A 23,736-nucleotide genomic window follows, 5' to 3' on the forward strand; every position below is an offset into this window, starting at 1 on the left:
TGCTGGGAAGGATCCCTCACAATAATGCAGTTTAACCCTCCTTCAGTGGTCCAAAGCAGAGACCCAACAAAGGACCAAAACCGCGACCCATTCAGAGCTGTTAATCACATCAGGACTGTGTGTTTGTGTGTGTGTGTGTGTGTGTGTGTGTGCGTGTTGCTGTGGGAAACAGTCTTTTACTGTTTAAAGGAAGAAAAGTTTTGTTTTCATCAACTCCAGCACAAAAAAGCAGACACGACCAAAGTTTAAATTAGATGTGAGGTCCAGATTTACTCACTTTGTCCAATCTGACCGTAAAAAGCTCAACAAGTCTCAAAAACTCATTTTTGTGTACATTTACATGTATGTGTCACATGTGAGTGTCGATCTACGATTGTGTGTGTGGTCATGGGAAGCCCACAGATGTTCTGTGAATATACCATTGTGAGAGGGACAGCGCGAGCGTGTGTGTGTATGTGTTTCTGTGTGTGTGAGGGAGAGGTGGGATGCACATAAGGACATCTACTCTATAGAACGATGCATTTAAAGCCATGCAGAGAGTTGGAGTTTGGAGTGAGAGTAAGAGTAAAAACTAAGGACGGTCCAATAGCTCGTTACAGCCAAGTTTTACAGCCATGATTGTGGCTACATGCAGGTGGCCACTAGGGGCACTGTTGTGGGAACCTATGTGGTCGCGCTGGTTGGAGGAGACGTCGAGAAGAGGGTGAGGCGACACCGAGGAAACCACAGGATCCACAGAGGTCATGTTAAAAAGGTTTTATTTCAACAACGGTCTGAATCTTGTTGGTTCTGTCCCAAAAAAGTACAAAAAAAGAAAAAAAAACAATAAAACAAGTACATCAAAGGATTAGAAATCACATCAATGAAAGCCAAGACACATTGTGTTGCTTCTTCTTTTGTTTCTTTAAATCCAAGCAATGGTTTGCCAATATTTATACATACTCACTGGATTAATCAGACAAACATCAAAACCTCTCAGTAGCTTTATCATAATTGTTTTTTTTTTTTACAATGACGTTTTACGTACATTTTAAAATTCTTATTTTTTTTTTAGTCTTTTTTTTTACAAAATACACCAACGCAGGCAGGGAAAGGTGTGTGTACACTTAATGTTACGTCTTCATTTTTCAATGTGCGTGTGTGTAGGTAAAAGATTAGGGAAAGTCATGTGACGCAACAAGGGGGCGGGGCTGCAAAACAGGACGAAGCAGGTGGGCGGCAACACATCGGGGGGGGGGTGGTCTCTCAGCGGGGGGGCGGTGTTTCAGTGATGTTTTTTTGCAGCAGCCTGAGCTGCTTGGTGGCAGTGTTGCCATGTCGGTTGCAGGTTGCTTGGCTGGTTTGTTGGCAGGCTGGTGGGTTGGTTGACCAGTTAGGTGCACTCGGCAGCAGAGCGACATCAAGTGGGCGGGGGGGGGGCGTTTTTAAGAGCGTGGGGGGGGGGGGGGGGGGGGCTCCTGTTGCCGGTGCACCTGGACGTCAGCGGCGTTGTGTGGTCGAGTTGGTTGTTTGTTTTCACATCATGTTGTTCTGCAGTGAGTTTACCTCAGAGGAGTTGTCCTCACCCAGGACCTTGTGGTTCTCGTGTTTGGGGGTCAGAGAGTTGTGGATGTTCAGGGAGTCGTCCTCTTTGGCCGGAGCCTTCACGGGATCCTCCAGCTTGTTCTGGGAATTGGAATCATCCTAACCAGAGAAGGGAGGAGGCGGATGGCCAGGGCAGAAAACACAGTTAGAACAGCAGCAGCAGATCACCTCAGGGAACTTTTTCAGGAGTTCATCTCTGATTAGAAAATCATCTTTATCCCGAATAAAACATCGATTTGGACCATTTTTCACATAAGAATGGCAATTTAAACTCAGTCAGGTTAGAGAGCAATCTAAACTTAACGCAAATGAAAAATCTAGAGATAAACTTTTTAGAAAATCTAGAAATCAAGAACAAAATCATCGTTGAATGTGCGGAAATCGTCCAAAATCGATGTTTGTGATTGGTGATAAAGTGATTCAAGAAAACTGCGACCAAAGATGAACTCGTTTCATGCAATGAACAATTTCTCTGATAGATTTTCTGAACATTCGACTGAAACTTTCATATTGTCCACGATTTGTTGAGTTGTATAATTCAAACCAGAAACTGTTTGTGTAAATAATCTTACACTTAAACACAACAAGGCCATAAAATCTTTTCATTTTAGTTTTTTGGGTTTTTATTGGCAAATCTAAACACAGATAAAGGGCGGAGCTAACCACACTGTAGGTTTGTGATTGGACAGAGTCTTCAACCTAAAATAATCTGGACTGTGTGCGCGCGCGTGTGTGTGTGTGTGTGCTGGCCTTTTCCTATTTGTGAGGACACATCATTGACGGGCAACCGATGTTTTGAGGACCTTTTTTTTGCATGGTCCTATTAAAAAGACACTTTTGTGTGTGTGTATTTACTTGACTTTTATGAAGATTTTGGCTGGTTTTACATTAAGAGTTTGCCTAGAACCTGATCCCAGACCAGTTTTATTGAGTTACACAACTGAGGCTGGTTTCACACATAAACTGACCAGGAAGCAGATAAAAGCAGGTCCAAGCTGGAGGGGCAGGTCATTTCACTGGTCAGGAGGCTCTTGGGTTTCCTTCAGAACACACTTGATGCAAGCTGCACAGGTGATGCCCACCTCCCCTTTGTAGATGACCCACGACGTGCATGCACATTCACATGCAAGCCCCCCAAACCGTTTAACCATCACTCATGCTGTTGCAGTCCTGTGTCACCTCCTCTGTCCATTTTGCCCTCATAAACCCAAAACCTTTGGACTCCTGCCACTACTCTGAAGGTACCACCATCATCCCCACCCATCCACACCGTCGCTGCTGTGGGGAAGAAAACACATTTCTCTGGCTTCAGGTCAGAGGGACATTGATCCTTGAGCCATTTCCGCCGTTACAGCTTCCCATTAATGCCGCAAGATCATTGACACACCCTCACAGCCCCCCCCAGGCTACCAATTTACACCCCCCCCATTGAACTTTTCAGAATGGAAGAGCAGTGAGAGGATTTACCCGCTGGCTGCTGGCCTAGATAGTAACTTCAGGCAGGACGTGCGGGTACGTCACTTCCATGGTTACGGGATACGGGCCCTCTGTCCTCCCGTCAGCGTGAAACTGGAAAACGTTTGTTGGATTTTTCATTCTGGATTGTGTGGGTGGAAGTCGGGGGGCTGGGGGAGCGGGTGGTGGGACAGCCACGAGGACGTCAGAGTGGGTGTCGATTTGAGGTGGGGGGAACAGAGATAAACAGGGTTCTGATGGTGATGATGATGATGGAGGACACGTCCTGGAGTCAGTTGATGGTGGTTTTAGTGAGTCCAGAGACGCGATGAGGCTCCAGGTGACAGATTTAAAAGCTTCAAGCAAATAAAAGATGTTGAGCTTGGCTGTAAAACTCAGATATTGTCACTTCTCTCTGGATTCAGATCCAGTTTGTGGGTTTAGTCCAGCAGGAATCAGCCAGGACTGCTGTGAGGCTGTTGTCATGCATCTAAATCGCAGATTAAATACTTACGTGTGTGTGTGTGTGTGTGTGTGTGTGTGTGCGTGTGTGTGTGCGTGCGTGTGTGCGCGCATGTTAGCCTGCACGTATCTGCTCACGCTTCATGTGACCGGCTCTGCACGGAGTAAATATTTGCCTTCAAGAACGTGCGTGACATGCTGGACTTTGAGTGCTGAGGAGTTGGTGTTGGACACGCAGCCTCGTGGATCCAATGTTTGCAAATCAATTAGCTCATTTCTGAGGCAAACAATTCCTGCACGGAGCCTCGTTTGGTCTTCAAACGGAGCCGATTGGATCAGCGGTAATTGAATCTTTGGGGAGCGTTTGGGCTGCTCTGCTGGCCACTTCAGGCAGGACAGTGAATTTATTTAGTATCGACAGAGTGGAGTGATTCAGAGGGAAGATGGACGACGTTCGGGTTTATTCTGGAGGGATTTGTTGTCCTGCTATGTTTAATTTTGTTTTTCTACACTGATAAACCACAATCGGACTTTGATTTTTTTTTAACCCAAGTGAGAAATCCACACCTGGAGGTCGGGAGCTGGCCAGATTTGATGTGTTTTCTGGTGTCTTGATTGGCCACCGGGGGCGCCATTGCAAATAAAAGAAGTTCATGATAAAAAATTTGGTTATAGAAGAAAAAATAGAAAAAAATGTTTGATTCATCTTGAATTACATACAACTTTGTGCTGTACTGATACTCAGCTACTTCAGGTGTTAGCTGACTAAAACTGTTGGTAAAATGACAAAAGTTTAAAGAAAATGTAGTTTATGTTAAAGTTTACGGTCTTCAAATAAAGTGAATATTCATCTTTCACACTGCCATAAAAACATCAGAACCTCCCTAAAGTGAGCCAAATATCTTCTGACCCCCAGTGGCCAGCTGCAGTATTAACCCTCCCATATTTATGCATAAGCTCTCATTTTAATGAGTGTTTACTTTGTCTTAGATCTGTTCATTAATCTTAGAGAAGGAAAGTAGATGGGATGATTGACCCCAATTGCTGTTTTGATGTCTTTGATTTTGGACAGAGGTCCCTATCAAAGAGAGCAATCTTTATTTTTCTCAGTTTTCGATCCATCTAGTAAAATACTTATTCTGGTGTCTGTTTGTCGGGGCCAAATGTAAACTGACTAACTTGGTGCTGACAAAAGGGTGATTGACAGGGCCACAGTAACAATGAAGGAGTTGTTTGGGGAAGTGAGAGGAGTCGGGACTATCTGAGATTTGGGGGTTGGATCTTACCTCACAGTCGGATTCCTCTTTGGTCTTACACTCCCAGGTGTATCTGCTCATGGTTTTCTGAGGGGAGGGGGATGGTGCAAAGGGTTATATTCCTCAAAAACGATAAAGCCAACCTCAGTGAAAGAGAGACAGCCAGACAGAGACGAGTGGGAGGAGCTAAGGCCACAGAGAGAGGGGGAGTGGGAGGAGCTAAGGCCACACAGACAAGCGAGTGGGAGGAGCTAAGGCCACACAGACAAACGGATGGGGGGGGCTAAGGCTATACAGGGGATGAAAAGGAGGGGCTAAGGCCATACAGAGCAACAAGTGGGAGGAGCTAATGTCACAGTGGGGGTGGGTGGGAGGAGCTAAGGCCACACAGATAAACACCTGGGAGGAGCTAATCCTATACAGGGGGCGGGAAGGAGGGGCTAAGGCCCTACAAAGAGGCGAGTGGGAGGGGCTAAGTCCATACAGAGAAGTGAAAGAGCGATAACAGATGAAAACAGATATAATAAGCAGAGACAGATTGAGTGTTGGTGAGCGAGACCAACAGCTGGAGGAACCAGGTGTCAGAGCTAAGATTCTACAGTAGAGGCAGGTTTAGTTCTTCTGCACTGATGCTGCAGTTGTTTGGGAGGGTTTGATGTTATCGCTTTGTTAGCAGATGCATCATCAGGACGACTGGTGAGTTGGTCTCGTTGTTGGTTTTGATACGAGATTATACTGGCAGACAACATACTAACGGTTCATTTTCCTGGTAACATGGGAGTAGGAAACCCCGCCTCATACATGATTTGTTTGGCTCATCATGACACGTATGATCATTGCAACAAAATGGATCAGAGCATCACACGCATTTGTCTCCTAACATTCTAACTTTAGAACCCGACGAGTCAAACGCTCCTGAAACAAGAGGAAGATAATATCCAGTCCGGTGACGACTTTAGGGCTGTGATGTGAAGATCAGTTAGATTGGTGTTGAATTAAAGAGTTTATGATGATATTAGTCATGATTATGTCCTTTTTTATTGTGATTACACGGATTGAGTGTAACTGGAAAGAAATTAGACACATGAAGGTACATTACGTGTGAACAAACTACTGATGGAGTTGCACTACATCTTTAAAGCTAACTCCTCCATGTTAGCATGAGAACAACCCAAGCGACTAGGACATTTCTGTTACGAGCTCCTCATGCGTGAGTTAGTCAGGCATCTTATTGGTGTTGCATCGCAGATGTTTATCCTGATCACCACCCATTATTTTCAAAAAGCACAAACTTACACTGCAGCTTACCTGTTTTGCGATGTCCATCCTGCAATTTTTTTGTCAACCCATTATAACTCAACCAATCATAACCCTTGGTCTACTAGCCCCACCCCCTTTTTTCAGGATAAACAGGTAAAGCTGACATTTCTGTCAGACGTCTGTAAACAGACAGCAAAGCAGAGCTCAGCTGACATGGCCACTAGGTGGCGCATGTCAGCGACGGAGCATTAATGCTGTGACGCATCGATACGCGAGGTGATCACAGATGTTCTGAGAGGGTTGCGGCAAAGGGCTTCTGGGAGTTTTCTCTTAAAACCACTGTTTCATCTCCACAATTCAGGAGTAGCCACAGTTTATAGCACAAAAGTGTTTTATCAAACTACCAAAGGTCAGCGCATGCATTAGCTATCCCCTTGTTCGGGACACATGCCAGTGAGATTTTTATTGCGTTGCCATTGGTTACCAGGGCTCAGCCAGTTTCATACCACTTAAGATGTAAATGGGAAATACATACTTACCTGCAACTCACTGTAGAATGATACCCCACACAATAACGGCAAGGATATATGAAGTTATAACCATAATAAGAGTTAACTGGAACAGAGAAAACTCCCTCCACCCATCTGAAACCCGTCTCGTCTTTACTGCTGCACACCTCAGAGCATCGGAGAATACTCATGCCCATGCATTAGAGGGGTAGAGGGGAGATCTGGGGATCCGGGCAGGGTTGTCAGGGAGATGCAGAGAAAAGGGGAGAGTGCAAGAGAGGCGAGAACCACGTTACCTGACAGATAATGTTATCATAGTAAGCCAATGCACGGGCATGAGGGACGTTAGGAGGGGTGTCGCACAGTTTCCTTACATTTGGGTGGGAGCCCTCAGCGATGGTGGACAGCGAGAAATTATCATTGTGTTGCTCCGACGTTGGCCGATACTTACTGCTGGGGGGGGGGGGGGGGGTGGAGAGCAAATGAGCAAAGAGGAGGATAACAAAAGAAGAGTCGACAAAGAGGAAGAAACAGAGGAGGTGGAAGGGTGAAATGGCCAGAAATACCAAAAGCAGAAAAAATACAGGGGAAAGTGGCAGATGGTGGGAGTAGAGGAGAGGAGAGGAGAGGAACGGGGAGAAAGCATGACAGCAGCGTTAGATGCAAGTTCACAACTCCTGTTTGTCTTCAGGCAAACAGGAAAGAAAAACAGACAAATATCAGAATCTGTGATGCAACAAACTTTGGTTTCAGAATTTGGCCCAAATGGGGGGAACCTTGATTTTCCCTCTTGGGTAACATCAAGAGATTATTGAGGAAACGAAGTTCAGACATTAAGAATTAAATTAAAATCATCTCGTTTGGGCTCGTTTAAACTTGAAATCCATATTTCTTCTTAGAACTCTTGCGGTCATTCAGCTTTAAACCCTTTTTTCCTCAGACTCTTTTGACATATTTACTCCAAAAAACGCTTCAGTTTGAAAACAAACACTTGCACAAACTATAAAAACCTGGTTGCGGCCACATTAACCAGTAAGTTTGTGATTTTCCACCCAGTTTTAATTCTCCATGATGCAAAAAGGCTGTTAGAATTAGAAAAGAAGACATTCTGGTCATTGAATGTGGACGTTTCTGAGTCTGAATGTTGGAGCTCATCTCAGCTGCAGCAGAGAGACACTGAAAATACCCACAAAGGGTGATGGTGAGTGGGAGTGTCGTGTATTCATGAGCGCTCGCTCTCTCACACACACGCACACGCACACACACACACTCCTGTGTCACGCTGCTTTTTTTCCTCTCTGACCACCCTCTTTTATTCTCTTTTCCCTTGATTTCTTTGAGCCGACCACTTGATGAGACTGTTTTGGCTTTCATGTTGCACCCTGTCCCCTCACAAACACATATACGCATGCACACACGCTCACACACACACACACACACACACACACACCCCTCAGGTCGCACAGCTGTATGTAGGTCAGCCCCACCTCCCTCCGCTCTCCCTCCTGTTCACACTGCCCTACTTTCAGCTGGTTGGAGTCTGACATCACCCTTTTCTTTGCTTTAGAATCTTTCTGCGACCAGCATTAATGCTGCTGCGTCGCTCTTCCTCCTCCCCATCATCTTCATCATCCATAATCTCCCCACCCTGACCAGCACGCCTGTCGTCGAGCTAAAAATAGAGCCTGTGTGTGTGGGATTGAGGTGCTCAGGATTCGGTCATTCGGTTCACATTTGCATCCACCATATCTCTGTTGCCAAGGAGATAGCGAACCAAGGTATCAACGCCAGCCCAAGAAGCACTGCCAACCCCTCCCCACGCACACACACACACGCACACACACACACACGCTCTCTCTGTCCCTCTTACACAGATTTAGTATTCTGTCTGTCACTCTTGGAAGTGTCTCATTAAGCCTCTTTAATGGTCTGATGGAATTTTAACTGTTTCTGTTTGAACTCGTCTTCCCAGTGATGGTCGCAGGAAGAAACTCTGGAAAAAAGGCCAAAAATATGAAAAATAACAGGAAACATATCAAGCTGAGGCTCGTGTATTCTCTGTGCTACTGAGGCTCAATAAAAAGATCTGCTGGTGCTGATCCAGGCTGATATAGAACCCTTGAAATGAACGCCGTGCTCCCATTGGCCAACCAGGAACAGGGAAAATGGTGCACGTGATCGATGGATCTGCAATAGCAACACAAGGTTTTCCAGGGTTTTCACCGAGGACTCCAGGACTTTTTATTAAGAGAGGAAATCGTCTAACTCCTCGCGACAGACCGATCCAAAAGAAAATTCCTACAGCCAAAGACTGACAAATATCAGCAGGAGGAAAAGCTGCAGAACAAAGCAGAGGGCGTTTGTTGTTGACCCCTGAGCTCCTCCAGTTCTGGGAGTCCTCGTCGTCTCCTGTCACACATTGATCAGGTTGTATTTGCACGTCTGATCTCTGTTAAACTCGCACAAACTTCTGCTGCCGCCGTCACATGTCCTGTCATCTGGTCTAAACATGTCCTCTGTCCTGCATTCCTTCATTGTCCTCCTCTCTTGTTCACTTCCCATTTGTGCAGATCCCCCCCCCCCCTTCACTGTTGTCCATGATGCCCATCCCCCTCCTCCTCCCCCTCCTCCTCCTCCTCCTTTTGTGTATTTTTTTCCTATTCAACCAAAATTTCCCAGTCAATTTCCTCAATTGAAATAAAAAGATTATTAATAATATGAAGCCAGCAACAGTGTGGTGCAGGTCAGGGTCGGAGGTCAGCTGATAAGCTAATTAGTTTTTGTTTTAATGGGTCAGTTGACGCCATCGGACTCTTGATCTGAGCTTCACTAACAGATGTTTTATGTCCACGTTTTCCCATAGTCAAAGTAGCGCTCAGAGCTGAACCTCTTTAGCGCTATGCTAACCCCCCTCCCCCCACCTCACCTGCGCTTCAGCAGTTTCTTGTTCTCTGTCTTGAGCACGTGGAGCTTCTTGGCGAAGCAGACGACGATCATGAAGAGCAGCAGCACCACCAGAGCCGAGGCGCCCACGGCCAGACACATCACCTGGAACTCGGTCACCACCGACTCGCAGCGAGCGCCCTTGTGCCAGATGTAATCCTGGACGTTACATCTGCGGAGGAGAAGAAGAAGAAGAAGGTCGCTCGTCAAGTCCTGTTGGTGCTTCACATTCATTCACACGTTTGCTTTATCACCAGAACAGCAACCAGGTTTATAGCTTCAAACACAATTAGCATCCATAGGTGGACACGTTTCCACGCATGAGACGACTGACAGAGGCACCATCTGAGGCCCAATATCCCTCTGAGAACATGCTTTGCATCCTATCGGGGACACAAGAGACGAGGCAGATGGCGTGTAAAGGACAGATTTAATGAAAATGAATGCAGGATCCACGTGTGCAGTGCAGAGATGCAGATCACAGGCTGTGTGTTTACACTCAGCTTAGCTCCGTTAGCATCGCCTGTCAGAACTGCTCCAATATAACAGAATAAAAACACGTCATGCGGCTGCGTCCTGTTAAACTAGCAGCTTTTACTGAGCGACGTCCTGAATCATTCGGGCTTTTGTTTCTGCAGCTGAGAGGGAAAATGGCAACGGAGCAGGAGACATTCAGAGAGCGAGGCGGCGCTCCCGCTCCTGCACTCAGATAAAGAAGTGGTTTATGTAAGTGTAATTTAGGAGGGGGGGGGGGGAGGGGAAGAGGAGAAGAACAGTGAGCAAGGATGTGCTGGTTGCCGTAGCAACCCAGCTGAGCGGCAAATGGAGCAGATGCAGTGCTGACATGCCATTCCATCACACATCACACGATCCTCGCTCGGCCGAGCGTCCGCAGGGGAGGCGGCCGCGCTCCAGCGGATGCTTCTTTTCCTCCTCTGTCTCTCGTGCCGCTCCTGCCACTTGTCCTCCTGAAAAATCTCCTCCTCCCTCGCGCACGCTCTTTGAAGCCTCCGGCTGAATCATGTCAGATTTCAGCTTCTTATTTTTTCATTCTGGGGCGTTTAGTGCACAGCTCGGGGAACGTTGAGCTGCAGTTCAGCTAAAGGAAACACTGAACGACTGTCCTGCCATCAGCTGTATCCAGGTCAGACAGCGGTGCACTTTAAAAATGCAGAACATAAAGCTTTTAATTTATTCAGGCTCTCCTGGTGCTCAGTGGGGGGAGGTGGGGGTAGTGGTGCACCAGTTTAATTAATTTATAAGATCGGCCCAACATACAATTACTAGATCAGCCCTCGTTAGATTTAAGGGTCCACAACTTTAATAGCCATCAGAATTAGCGTTAGCATTTGTTCTTGTGCATGAATCTAGAGGTAGAGGAGGCGCAGCACCGCCTTCATCCTGCAGCTGGAAGCTACTGATAGAAATCGGTTCTTGGCTGAAATCTGAAGGTAATCCTGAGTCCTTTCTCCTTGAGTTTGACATCCCAGACAGCTGCAAGGGGCAGAAATCAAATTATAAATGATTTCCCACCAGGGACAAAGGAACCTTCCCGTGATTTTAAAAAAAAAATTGCTTCCTGTTAAAACCACTGATGTTGGAGATGTGCCTCCAACGCTCCCAGTATGATGCCACCTGTTCCACAGGCCTTTTCCATCATCCCTGCTGCATTTAAATGGCTGTCGTGGCACATTTAAGGTCAGAACAGCCTGAACTACAGTACAAACAACACATCTCTTCAGCTGGTACCTGAATAGACAGCGAGCGTCTCTACTGCCAGTGGAGCCGAGGGGCCATGTGGCCCTCTAATCAGCTGCCCTGTTGGGTCTGATGAGGGGTAATGGAGGGTAAAAAGCCTGGAGAGCAGTGAAAGCCTGGTTCTGGATGGCTGTTTGGCTAAAGGTTAGCACATGCGGTTATCAGGCACCAACTTCACACGTCCCCATGTCATGTGGCCAAAACAAAGGCACTCCTCAGGGGTCAGCTGATCATCCACAGCCTCCAAAGCTCCTCAAACATCCAACATCTGCCTGCAGAAGGTGCCAAAACCCAACTGCTAAAGGCATGTTTCAGTTGTAGCGCCCTCCCCTAAAGGAGCGGATGAGATCATCCGAAACATCACAGCTCGGTGCCTCCAACATTAATCTGGTTTAGCTGAGAGATAAAGCGTCGGTATCTGACCTGCGTCTGTAAGGAAGAGTCTATTTATGGTGAAAGACTCCAGAATCTGACCCCCTGACTTTGGGTGGATACGACCATAAAAAACAAGAACGTGTGTGACAGTGGAATATGTTTAAAGAAGATCCGAACAGGTTTGTCCTGAGGTGGGCTGACAGGAGAGGACACAGTCGGAATACGTTAACATAAATCGTATTTGCATTTAACTGCACTATTTTCTAAGCCTTCCCTCTTCAAGGTAAAGCTGAGAAATGAAATGAAGGGAAAGGTCAAGTCAAGTCTGCAGTAAAAGGTGGACGATAAAGGACAAGAGAGCACAGAAGACCAGTAATCATCTGATGTTAGGCTGGTTATTCCAGGAAAACAGGTCCGATTTATTCAGGCAGTCGGTGGATTTCAGGTAAATCTGAGGTGATTGGCAGGATTAAATAACAAGGGAGCAGCATCGGGAAGGAGATGACAGCAGCGATCCAAGCTTGGAACTCTTGAACTCTTGAGCATAAATTGTCCTGAACTGAGAAGCAGCTGACAGCGAGCACGTGACGCTCCGTGAAAAATGAAATCATGTGTCGGGATCTGGCAACGTTAATCGGCCATTAGTGAGCAAAACTAATAAAACAACCCAAAGGAGAGACACGGATCCAAGCACAACCAGGCCCGCTCCATCTGAAAACACACACTCACACACACACACCTCTGCTCAGGCCAAACACTCTCTGCCTTTCATTATCTTTCCTCCCTGGAATCCCTCAGGGCAGCGCGTTCGAAACAAACCAGCTTTTAAGGAAGACTCACAGCTTCACCAGCTTCCACCAGACGCTCCATTATACCCTCATTAGTAACCCCAGTGCGCTGAAATCTGCCCCATTCAATCAGCCGGCGATGATAAATCCCTCAATCTGAAACCTGGATGGGGATATGAAAACATGGCCACATAAGCAGAGCTGTTGATTTGGCAGCCTGGACGTGACTCACGCTGTTTAGAGAAGACATGATGTGGGATAAGGTCCTTCTTTTTCCAGGGTTCAGGCCAAGTCTCAAGAACTGGCGACTGAATCCCTGACCGGGGTTTATTGATATTGTGTCCCGTCTCCCTGGAGAGAGCGCACGGCTCCACAAACAGCAGCAGCCCCTGCAAAACTCAAAAATGGGAGAATATCTGCAAAGGCCTCGGCCAAAGACGCCGTCCCGGTTGGATTTTCTCCACGTCTAAAGGGATTCTAATTAAAAGCTAAACTGGGAGTGCTGTGCTGGCCCCCCAGCAGCAACCGACCAATCAATCAGGCCCCCACTGACCAGTGTAAAAGTCTATTTTAAATTAAAAACCTTCTATAACCTGGGACCTTTAATCAATCCTGAATAAATCAAATATTTTAATTCAATTTAAGTGTCAATAAAAAGCTCATAAAGAGTCGCATGATGATCAGGAAAGAACTTTAAAATAACTCTGATGTCGACACAATAAAAGAGCATTTCTGCCAATAATAATAATTAAGTAACATAAAAAGGACAGGAAGAGTTTTCAATCTAGAGGAAAATAAATAGAATCCTAGTGTCAGAAATGAGCTAAAATAGGTCACATCTGGGAAATGTTTATTTTCTAGATTCATTTTAGAGACTTGCACGTTTCAAGGAGTAAAATCTGCATCTACTGAAGTCTCAAACTCCACAGAGATGCTATGTTGTTGTCTTAATAATGATTTAAATCTACACAAGAGCCTGTTTTAAGATGATTCTGATCCAATCCTGTACACATAAATTCAATCAAATGCTGTCAGATGTTAAAGTCTGAGGACGTCGCCCCTAAATCTGATGTCTTCTCCCATAAATCTATGTTTGTATTCTCTGAAAGGTTTTATTGTTTAAACCCCAGTGAAAAACTTCAAATGGAATAAATTATGCCTGTTCTGACCAACTCCAGATTAACTGCTTCACTGGGATTAATGCTGGGTCACAAGCCCCGCCCACATGATGATCAATAAAACTGTGTGTGTGTGTGTGTGCAGCTTGATGTAATCAAGTGAAGTTGAACAATAGTTTACTCTCCCTCTCTCTCTCTTGCTCACACACACACACACACACACACACGCGCATGTTCACTTTCTTCCAATAACAACCTCAAACAGTCAGACTGTAAACACACTGAGTCCACGGTCTCCATCTAAGGCTGTCGGTCCTGAGGCTCCAGTGTGGAGGAGTTTCTCTCAGCTCTCAGAGCCTCGCTGCAGTTTTCAGAGTTAACTGCAGCCATAAAAGCTGCATTTCTCTCTTTCTCCTCTCCCTGGAATGTTTTACAGGCTCCGGCTTGGCCGCCCTGCTCAGACTCTGGAAGTGAAACAATCTGCCACAGTTAAACTGGAAACCGTGTGTGTGACAGCTCAGACTTCCCTCAACCTCTCCGTTGTCCATCGCCCTGCTCTCTTATTCAAGAGCTCCTCTTTATCTATGGATGCTAACTTGTTTTTGTTGCCTTTCATCTCTGCTAGCAGAGCTGATCCGCGCTGGCTCTGCTGGCCGACTGACTTGAGGCAACAGACGCTTTAATTTCCTGACTCTCTCTCTCCAGCAACAGTCGCACGAACACACTGGAGCCTACACTTCCCATCATGCAACGGTGCCCTCCTCTGACAACTGATGCCACCATGATGGATAGTTTACGGTCACCAGGTTGCTCTCGCCCCCATCCTGTCTGTCGCTACATTAGTGGCTCAACCAACTTCCGCTTTTGGAAAAACTCACAACGACTCGATGAGCAACAACTAACTAGCTGCTTGGGAGCGACTCCAGGAGAAGAGAATTTAAAGCAGATATGGGACTCGCGACATGTGACACAGCCGTGCAGTAAACCAGAGGAATCCAACACACCCTGACACACACATGACGGCTACACTCTTTTCTCTGTTTGACCTCTGACCCCCACCTACATTCAGCTTTATGAAAACCTGATTGGTTTCAGCATCCCAATAGACTCGAGGACATAGTTGGACACCAGGTCCCCGAGCAATGAGCACGTTTATCGAAGCGTGTTTGTTTGCATGACGAAGCAAAGCCGAAGTTGGCAGCAGCTTGGCAGGGTTCGGGACGTTCCCCTGTAAAAGTCTCCCGTTAAAAATAACAATAATGTGCTTGTTTATGTTCGGCGCTGAGCTCTTCCACATGTTTCCCAGCAGCAGAGCACAAACAGCAGGCCGGGATTCTCAGTGCGCCAACGTGTCCAACTTCAGAGAGGAAGATTCGCTATTCACAGAATTTATAATATTATTAATATTTAAATGGTGACTTTTGGTGCTGTGGTACCTGCAGAACACTCCCATCCCCTCCAGCAGGTAACACTGTCCTCCATTGAAGCAGTAGTTGGGCAGCAGGTCGCAGGGGGAGCGGCAGCTCCCGTTCACCAGCTGGTAGCCCACACGGCATCCGCCCATCCCATCCGACCCATCAACTGGTGAGGCTGGCGGAGGAGCTGCCACCGGGATGTTTGGTTCCAGAGCACCTGCCCCGGGGACGAAAGAGCCGGGCTTGGGGCGACCCTGAGACCCGGCGGAGAGCCGGAGGTCTTCGTCGGTCTCGTAGGCGTCGGTCGTGGTGCTGTAGGTGTATTCGTCAACAGTGGGGGACACGCTGTCGTCGTAAGGTGTGAGGTAGTCGTAATTGTCCGGCATGGCCCAGGAGGTGGGGTCACCGCCCTGCAACTCGTGGGCGAGCAGTGAGGGAGAGGGAGGGGCCAGGTCGAGGCTGCGACCGTGGGAGGAGGGGTCAAAGAAGTCCACGTGCACGACGTCGGGGTTAGAAGGGTTGGTGGCGGCGGAGGGCGGCGCAGTGGTGGTGAAGAGGTGATCCAGGTCAAACACGGCTGTGTCCTTGGCGTGAATCCAAGGGGGGTCGGTGCGCGGCGGAGCGTCTTCCTCCTCACCCCCCTCCTCCTCCTCCTCCTCGCCCTCCATCACTTCTGGTGCGACTGGGTTGCCGGGCAGCAGGTGTTCGGTCTCAGCAGAGTCGAGGCTGAGCTGAGGCGGTGCGGCCACGCCCGCTCCTCCCAGCGCGGGACCGGCAGCCTCCCCAAACATGCCGCTGCTCTGCTCCTCCGTGTCTCCAGCCCGGGGGAGCCCGACCAGCCTCGGGGTCACGGGGCCGACGGAGCCAGGGGTGGAAGAGACGCTCATCCCCTTTTCCCCGAGCGGTCGCTCTTCCTCGTCGGTCAGCAGGGAGGTGACGTTGGCGGCGTCCGGCTCGGTGACGTTGGTCCCAGTTCGATCTCCTACAAACAGAACGACACCATCAATCGACCAGCACTCAGACACGGACGCATGAAGCGGGATTATCGGCAAACATTTGTCCAACAGGGAATAATCACAGTCTGATCACTCGCAGGTGAGGATACGAGGATCCACACTGATCCTCCGCTCAATTACCTCATCCATTGCAGCCTCATTGATTCAGCCAAAAATCTGCTTTACGGATGCTCCCGCTCCGGATTAAAGGAATAATTCACTAATGTACTGAACGGTTAGGTTGGCTAGGATTAGAGATTAGAGGGGAGGGATTTGGGGAACTTTGTGGGGGAGGATCCAGACCAGCAACTCCACTTGTACTGTTATTAATACTGGATGAGGATCGATGGCTGCTGAGAAACACATTAAAAACAGTAAAATCAGATTCATTTCCCCTCAAATCGTCATTTATTCCGATTGTTCCAGAAGCCGAAGCCCTGCGAGGTTCATCGACACCAGCCATGCTCAACAGGTCAGGCTTTACTGCGGCTGCTGCAGGAGTTATAGCGCTGTTATAACACATGTTGAATTATTTCTGGATTGATCCTCTTCTCACGGCGCACCGGGCTTACACCCCCAAGTCTGGGGGTTGAGTCCCACCCTGATAAACACTGGGGGTCGTATAAGGAGCTTTGGTGACCAACATCCACCAAATGGCGCGTGGGAGGACGTCTGTCGGGGTCGTCGGAGAATGAAGATAAGCGGCGACCCTCTGGGAGTTTAATCCAGCATCGTCAAACCTCCTCGAGCACAGACGGAGGCTCATTATTTATTGTGACCTTCGGCAAAGTTTGAAAACTCGCATGATGCGATGCCTGAATAAGGAGCCAACAGACGGATGCTTTCCTCCCTTATATAGCAACCACTGCCGCGCTCTAATAGCTTAATTACTTGGACCAGCAGCAGAACATGGTTTATCATGCTGAGGTGATCGATCGCGCAGGGATGCTGTCTGTGGGTTTCATCTCCTCTCGGGCCCCTCAGCACCAACATCTGGCCTCCTGTTGCTCTTCCTCAGGCCACAACAGGAGTCACCTTGGCGGGGAACAACGACATCACTGCTGTCTGCACTTTAGATTGTGGGGACGGTCCCAGGGCGCCAGTTAAACTTCGCTACATCGCATTAGCTGGATAACCAGGTCACAGATTTAGTGTAACTGGCAAATTACGAGAGGCAAGGTGTGTGTGAGAGAGGTGTGTGTGAGGCTCGAGTCGCTGTAGGATGCTGGGAGTTTAGCTGATGCACGGAAAAACTAACTGAGCAAAAAGATTTTTACAGTTGGGCGAAGAGAATCTGTCTAAGGGCAAGAACTAACACGGATGATCCCCAGAGATTAATATGAAGGGTTTGTGAGCTACGCTCAAACTCTGAGATAGTTAAGTTCCCAGGAAACAGTTCAAAACAGTCGGTAAATGACGAACAACTTAGCCCTCGTCGAGAGGGAATAAAATAGTTTGATAGATTCTCACGTGAGTCGTGTTCGGGGGTTTTTGTTGTGTCATTACATGGTTATTACAAACAGTCAGAGTTAAACTGAAGGAGGAGCTGCTGCCTGACGCACGTGTGTTTTAGGGCTTTTCATGTTATGATCACAGACAGGAGACAGGGGTGACGTAACAGCGGTACTTGGCGCTGCTGCGGAGGCGGTGACGGAGCTGGCAGCCATTATTAAACTTGACGCTCTGCAGAAGCAAACAAGAGCGACAAAAGGAGCCTTTGTGATTCAAGCTGCCGAAATTAAGTAAAGCACGTCGGCTCGTGACAGATCCAGTCAGCTCCTGTTCACCATTTAAGGAAGTTAGCTCTGCCTCTCACAGACGCTGCACGTGTGTTTACACCTGTCGCTGTAGCCGCCAGGTGACAGGTGGACGTCTGCAGCTTGTTGGCAAAGCAGCCGTATCTCTGAGCCGGGGGGGTAATGGGGGGTCGACCGGGGCTAATCCTTCCAGTGGCCCCACAGTCCACCGCTGATCAACACTTTGGCCGAGCACCATCAAACGCATCTAAACGGGCTACAGAACCAGGCGTTAGCGCAGCTCAGCTACAGTCGGCCCGATGCTCCCCAGAGGGGGAAAAACTGATATATGACCAAAAAAGATGCTCAGATTTTCACATCAGATGGATTAAATCAAATCTGTCTCATGAAGCAGCCGAGCTGAACACAGAGGACACTAATGGGAACCAGTAGAGAACATACCCAATCAAACCTTAACTGGTGACATCATCACTTTTACTGCTTACATAAGTGATGCACCTGGTGTTTATTATGGGTTCTCTGGAACTGCTCCCTTCCTCCTCATCCTCATGAAGAGGGAATTAATCAGAATCAGACAGAAGTGTATCTTACAAGGAATTTGTTTTCACCGTTTGGCGTTTGGTGAGACGCCGACGGAGCATCAGAACCAACTGAGCAATAATGTCTTTTAAATCCTCGTTAGCCTAACTGGATTAACGAGGTCGGATCCTTCCGATGGATGGTTGGTTCTGGAGGAAACTAAAGGAAGCGTCTTGTGCATCAGATCAGCATCGCTCTTCCTTTTATTATTTATCACAGAGAATGGGGAAAAAAAGCCTTCTGTTTGTAATTATCTCCGTTGGCAGTGACCCAAGCAGGAAATGAAGGACCGCAACACGCGGTTCTTCCAGTAATTCCAGGGACGTTAAACCGATGTTTCACAGTGAAGCTTGAAACCCAAGAGAACATCAGCGTGTGATCCGTGTTCACTCCGTCGACAATCACATGGCCACGGCGACGCTTCCATCCAGGGTTCAGAGCCGGTTTAGTCGGGACACGTCTGGTTCAGGCTCTCAGACTGGGTCACGGTCCAGGACCGACCCACCGAGGGCCACATTAGACAAAAGCATCAAATGGGTCTTTGAGTGAGAATGAGTCCCACACTGACTGTGTGTGTGTGTGTGTGTGTGTGTGTGTGTGTGTGTGTGTCTATTTATGACCTGCTGGTAATTGGGGTTGCGTCCAGCTCCTCTGTGGGAGGGTCCACATGGTCAGAATGAGAATATTGGTGCCTGGCGAGCCGCCGGCCCTCCGGCCTCAGCCTTTGATTCACTTCCACCGTTTTGGAGGCGACCAAACAACCAACGGATTGTAACAAGGGAGCTGATCGGCTGTGACAGCTCAGGCCTGCCAGGCGGATTTCTGCCCCCCCCCCCGCCCCCGAGAGGTTAAAGGTCAGAAACTGGGCAGCCAATAAAACCGTTCCCCAATAGGTGCAAATTTCCAGAGGTGGAGACTAATTAATCAGCATAAAGATCAACGGAGTCTCTTTAACTCCATTTTATTGATTCCTGCTTCAAAAAGTTAATGTCAGGAGAGATGCCCCCCCCCCCCCACACACACACACACACGCACACACTGATGAATAACGCATGAGGATTTTCCCTTTACTCCTTAATATGGATGTAAAGGACCTGCGTCTGCCTGCAGCATTGATTTTTCTTCCACTCCTCTTTTTCCCGTTCCTCCTCAACTCCTCCTTTCATCCCTCTCTTCAGCACCTCGGACGAGTCCTGTGGTTGCTGGAGTCTCTCCATCTTTTATCTCCCCCTCCGTCCCGTGAATCCCCTCCTCTTTCTGACTCCACAGGTGGTCAGATGCAGGAGCCTGTTGCCACGGAAACGAGATTGCAGCTAGCAGCCCGATGCGCCCTGTTGGCCACAGCAGGGAGCTACACCCTCCAAGATTACTTTAGATCTCCGCAAAATCCAGCAGCCTTCATCGCCAGCCCGTCATCATCATCATCATCATCGGCGCTGTTTGACCTTGAGATGTGATGCAATCACCTCATTTTCTGACATCTGAACCCACCAGATGTTCTGAGGGTCACCGGGTTCTAGCGTCACATGATGGACACGTCCGCGTGTCTCCATGAAGGGACGTGAACTGTGGGCTGAACCGTGTGCAGCGGGGCGTGCGCACGGTGCAGATGGAGAACTCGTGCACGGGCATGAACCCGGTGACTCGCTCGCTTCAACAAGGACGCACGGACACACCTACAAACAGGTTTTAAAGCACACGTGCACACGCACAGTGGGACGCAGAAGATGCCTCCGTCCGTCTCTGCTTCCTTTCTTTCAGGTTCGTCCCATAAACACGTTCGAGGACAGTTTGATGGTAATCTGTTGGATCTGATGACCTCATCGATCACAGAGGGACCCTGTGGTCGTCCTCCGACATGATCTTGCTCCCGGGCTGATTCCAGATGTTGGAGCGGAGCTCCTCCCCGAGCGTGAAAACAAGTCTGACCGGCAAATGTCAGACGTGCAACTACATTTTGCAGGTTTCCATAGAAACGGCGGGATCAGCCCCGTCTGACCTGCAGATCCAGGTGGGGGTGATTACAAACAGGATTAAGGTTGCTCGGTTTCCCGACAATGAGATTTAACTGGGCTGAGTCGGCGTGCAGCTGCCCCCCGTCTGACCAGTCTACGCACCATCACAGCGAGCTGTGGCGCCACGGCGCCGCTGGACGACGCCCAAGAGGCGTCGGCCCGCGCCAACGCACAAACCAACACTTTAATAAAAGTGGCCGCGGCGAGGAGATGAACACGCTGTTCTGCCAGCTGGTGTCGGTGGATGCGTGGTTGCCGTGGCGACGGAAAAGGATGCAGGGGGGAGGCGGTGTGAAGCCATCGCCCAACAATAACCAGAGCTGATGCGCATTCCGTGACTGTTTTTCAGCTGGGCTGCTTCTCCACCGGGGGAACAACAAACAAACAAACAAACAAACAAACAAACCAAGGCAGGTTTGGGTGACTGGAGTCCTGGAGATTAGCCTGGTGAACATCCCAGCCAGCAGATGTGTGTCAGCAGGCCAGCGTGAGACGGAGGAGGAGGATTAAAGCAAGACGGAGCGAAAGAGCTGCTGAATCGGTAAATTCCAGCACAGAACTGAATCATCGCTTCATCTATCAGCTGCTGTCAAGCCTCCCCAGGAGTGTGTGTGTGGGTGTGTGTGGGGGGGGGGGGGGGCAGATGGAGGTCCAGAGGTGTCCCAATGCCTGTGTGAGCGTCGTGGAGCTGGAGCGTGCTCCAAATCTGCCATCTTCTTTTTATAAAAGAGCCACCTGATGTGAACCCAGAAGGGTCCAGAGGTGACTCCCCGTCATCCTGACACCTGAGCCCCCCAACAGTGGGGGCGGGGGGGACACATCTCCAGATTAGGACCTCAACTCCTGGGTTCCTCCTGAACCAGGACTTCAGCATCCACGTCGCTCCACAAACAACAGGAAGGAAGAGTTCAAACAGCGGGCCGACGTTCCCTGACTGGGATTTGGTAACCACAGCCGGTTGCCATGACAACCTAGGTGGCCGTCTGGGAAACGGCCTTTCCTCTAGTCAGGGTTCCATTTGCTGGAATAAGGAGATTAAACTGATGCAGATGCTGCAGAGCCGCCGCTTCCTTTTACCTCGTTCAGATGAGGGAAGCAGCAACTGGCTGCTGCCTCTTGGCGAGGAGGCCGACATTACCGAGATTGTCTTGAGATGAATGCGCTTTCTGGATGGGGGGGGGGGGGGGGGGTGATGCCCATAATGCAACAAGAACAAACAGAGAAAGATGTCGTTTGATGTGCAGCTGAATATTGTGGAGCAGCCCAACAGGTCTCGGACAGACAGGCAGATTTCCTTGGCTGTTTTTCCTGGTGTGTATCAGAATGTCCAGATCAGCTCATGAATTATTCATCCCCACAGCCCCCCACCGGCCCTAATCCTGCCTTTGTGTGGCTCTGGTGCCAGCTCTCTGGGGATCAAGGTTTGCTGCAGCGGCTGCACGCTGTCACACCGCCGGAATATTCTGGGTTTCATTTAAACTGTTGAGTTTGTCGCCCAAACGTGCCAAAGCCTCCTGAAATATCACCCCAGCGGTCAGAGACCCAAATGTGGTGTAACCCCTCTTTTCCTGGTGGCTTCTCTCTCCAATAAACAGCACTTCCCCCCAGTCTCGGACCCAAAACACAGGTTCTCCTATAATGTCATAACGTGTAGCATCAAAGGTTACGTGTCCTCCTCCGTCCTCACGCCTTTTTCAACGCTCACCATGGAGACTTGTGCTCGGCTTTATTCTGACCTAATTTCGGTTTCTCTGCCGTCTTTTGTCTGCCCCGACATCCCTGCAGACCCCGAAGCTTCCCGCAAAAACAACAACAACAAAAAACAACAACTAAACGCGCCTTTATCAGAAATGTCACTTATTTGCCCCGACATATTTCCACACACGAGGTCTCGAAATCTTACTGAAGTAGCAAGATTCGGTGCCAGCCGAGCGTGAGACACCCCCCAACCTACAGCCGGAGCCTCGCTGACCTCCTTTGGGTCCGCTTTGTTTGAACCTGCAGTCGCAATAAATCACGATTCCGGATTTGATTTTTCAATGCAAATTAGAGGTTGGCAGCAGTGGAGGGGGTGGGGGGGCACGCGGGGGGGGGGGGGGGGGGGGGGGGTCTTACCGTTGACAGACAGCGGGATAATGAGGAGAACCAGGACGCAGGAGAGCGGCGCGAGTCTCCAGCATCCCGGGGAAAGGCTCGCTTCCCTCCGCTGCATGGTGGCCTCACGGTGGTGGTCTCAGACGAGGAGCTGACGAATCAAAAACAAGAGGAAGAGTTCGCGAAAAGGTTTTTTTTAAAACCAAAAAAATACAGCAGAAAAGTAATCCAGGTGCGTCGGGGCGCGCGCAGTCTAGACTCCTGCCTGTGCGCGCTTCTCCTCCATGTCCGCCGTCTCTCCGCTGCTGTGTCCGCTCAGGCTGAGGCTCACCGGGGGGAATTATGGCTCCATCCCGCACAGGTGATGCTGCCGGGGGCGGGTCAGGGAAGGCGGGAGCCGAGTTCTGGGGTGCAGACCCACGTCCGGCGGGTCGGGAGCGGATCGGTGCGTCGGACACTCGGAGGCTGAAGAAGGACTCAAACGCGCGGCGGAGCGCAGAGAAGGAAAGAGGGAGGAGGGCCGAGAGGCTGGGTGATGCGCCCCCTCCCTCCTTCATCCTCCTCCCTTCGCCGCCTGGATCCCCTCCTCCTCCTCCCCCTCCTCTCCATCCTTTCACAAAACTTTTCTCCTCTTCAGCCTTCCTCTTCCTCCTGGTTTTCCCTCTTTCCCACCATTTCCCTTTTTCAAACAGCGTCATTTCTTCTGTTTGAACCTAAAAACCTCAAACTCTCAACAGCAACAGATGGTGAAACAGCTGTGGAGACTTTAATGGACTTAAGTTATTCTCACAAAAACAAACCCGCAGAAAAGCTGCTTGAAGTCTGCGTTCGTGTGTGTGTGTGTGTGTGTGAGGATACTTTAAACATGATGTTGGATGCCGTCAAAACACCCATCTTTGTTTTCATGGTGCGACACAGAGACAAAAACAAAGGGGGGGGGGGGGGGGGGGGGGGTGAAACGAGGGGTGATTGGAGGGGTGAATGTGGGGTGATGAATGCCCCAGGGGTAATAGCGGTGGTGGGGGGTCGTGGGCATTCTTCCACACACACGTACATAAAAAGCATAAAGAGAGGGAGGCTGGGCAACAGTGTGTGTGTGTGTGTGTGTGTGTGTGTGTGTGTGTGTGTAAGTAGAAGAAAAAGAGGCAGATTTGAATTTTAAACCCCCCCAAATGTTTAACAGGAAATGTGCCGTAGGGGTTGAAAAAGTAGGTCGAGGACAAACTTTGGTGGCTTCTGCTTAAAAATGGTTTTAATCTGGCAGGAAAACAGGAAGAGACGGTCAATATGTCTCTCAACTTGTCCTTTGTTGTCCGTCAGCACGTGCGAGGGGTCGGAGGAGGGAACGGAGCTTGGAAGTTTCGGTGCATGTG

At 49.1% G+C, this 23,736-nt stretch overlaps 1 protein-coding gene across 12 annotated transcripts; it reads right to left on the reverse strand.

Moving 5' to 3' along the window:
* Nucleotides 1-741: 741 nt before the first annotated feature.
* cspg5a (chondroitin sulfate proteoglycan 5a) lies at nucleotides 742-22,877 on the reverse strand. 12 transcript variants are annotated; one of them, XM_029839125.1, is made up of 7 exons: nucleotides 22,385-22,877; nucleotides 14,945-15,905; nucleotides 9,453-9,641; nucleotides 6,823-6,979; nucleotides 4,788-4,844; nucleotides 3,052-3,153; nucleotides 1,546-1,683 (listed from the first exon to the last, which is right to left on the reverse strand). In XM_029839125.1, the coding sequence occupies exons 1-6, from the start codon at nucleotides 22,479-22,481 to the stop codon at nucleotides 3,067-3,069; spliced, it is 1,548 nt and encodes a 515-aa protein (XP_029694985.1). In that variant the 5' UTR covers nucleotides 22,482-22,877; the 3' UTR covers nucleotides 1,546-1,683; nucleotides 3,052-3,066. The 12 variants fall into 12 exon arrangements, with proteins under 12 accessions (XP_029694981.1, XP_029694984.1, XP_029694980.1 ...); XM_029839127.1 differs by having other exon boundaries at nucleotides 6,901-6,979; nucleotides 22,385-22,876; XM_029839121.1 differs by lacking the exon at nucleotides 3,052-3,153 and having other exon boundaries at nucleotides 742-1,683; nucleotides 6,823-6,976.
* Between the last annotated feature and the right edge of the window lie 859 nt (nucleotides 22,878-23,736).

This window comes from Takifugu rubripes, chromosome 7 (assembly GCF_901000725.2).
Source record: "Takifugu rubripes chromosome 7, fTakRub1.2, whole genome shotgun sequence".
Taxonomy (NCBI): Eukaryota; Metazoa; Chordata; class Actinopteri; order Tetraodontiformes; family Tetraodontidae; genus Takifugu; species Takifugu rubripes.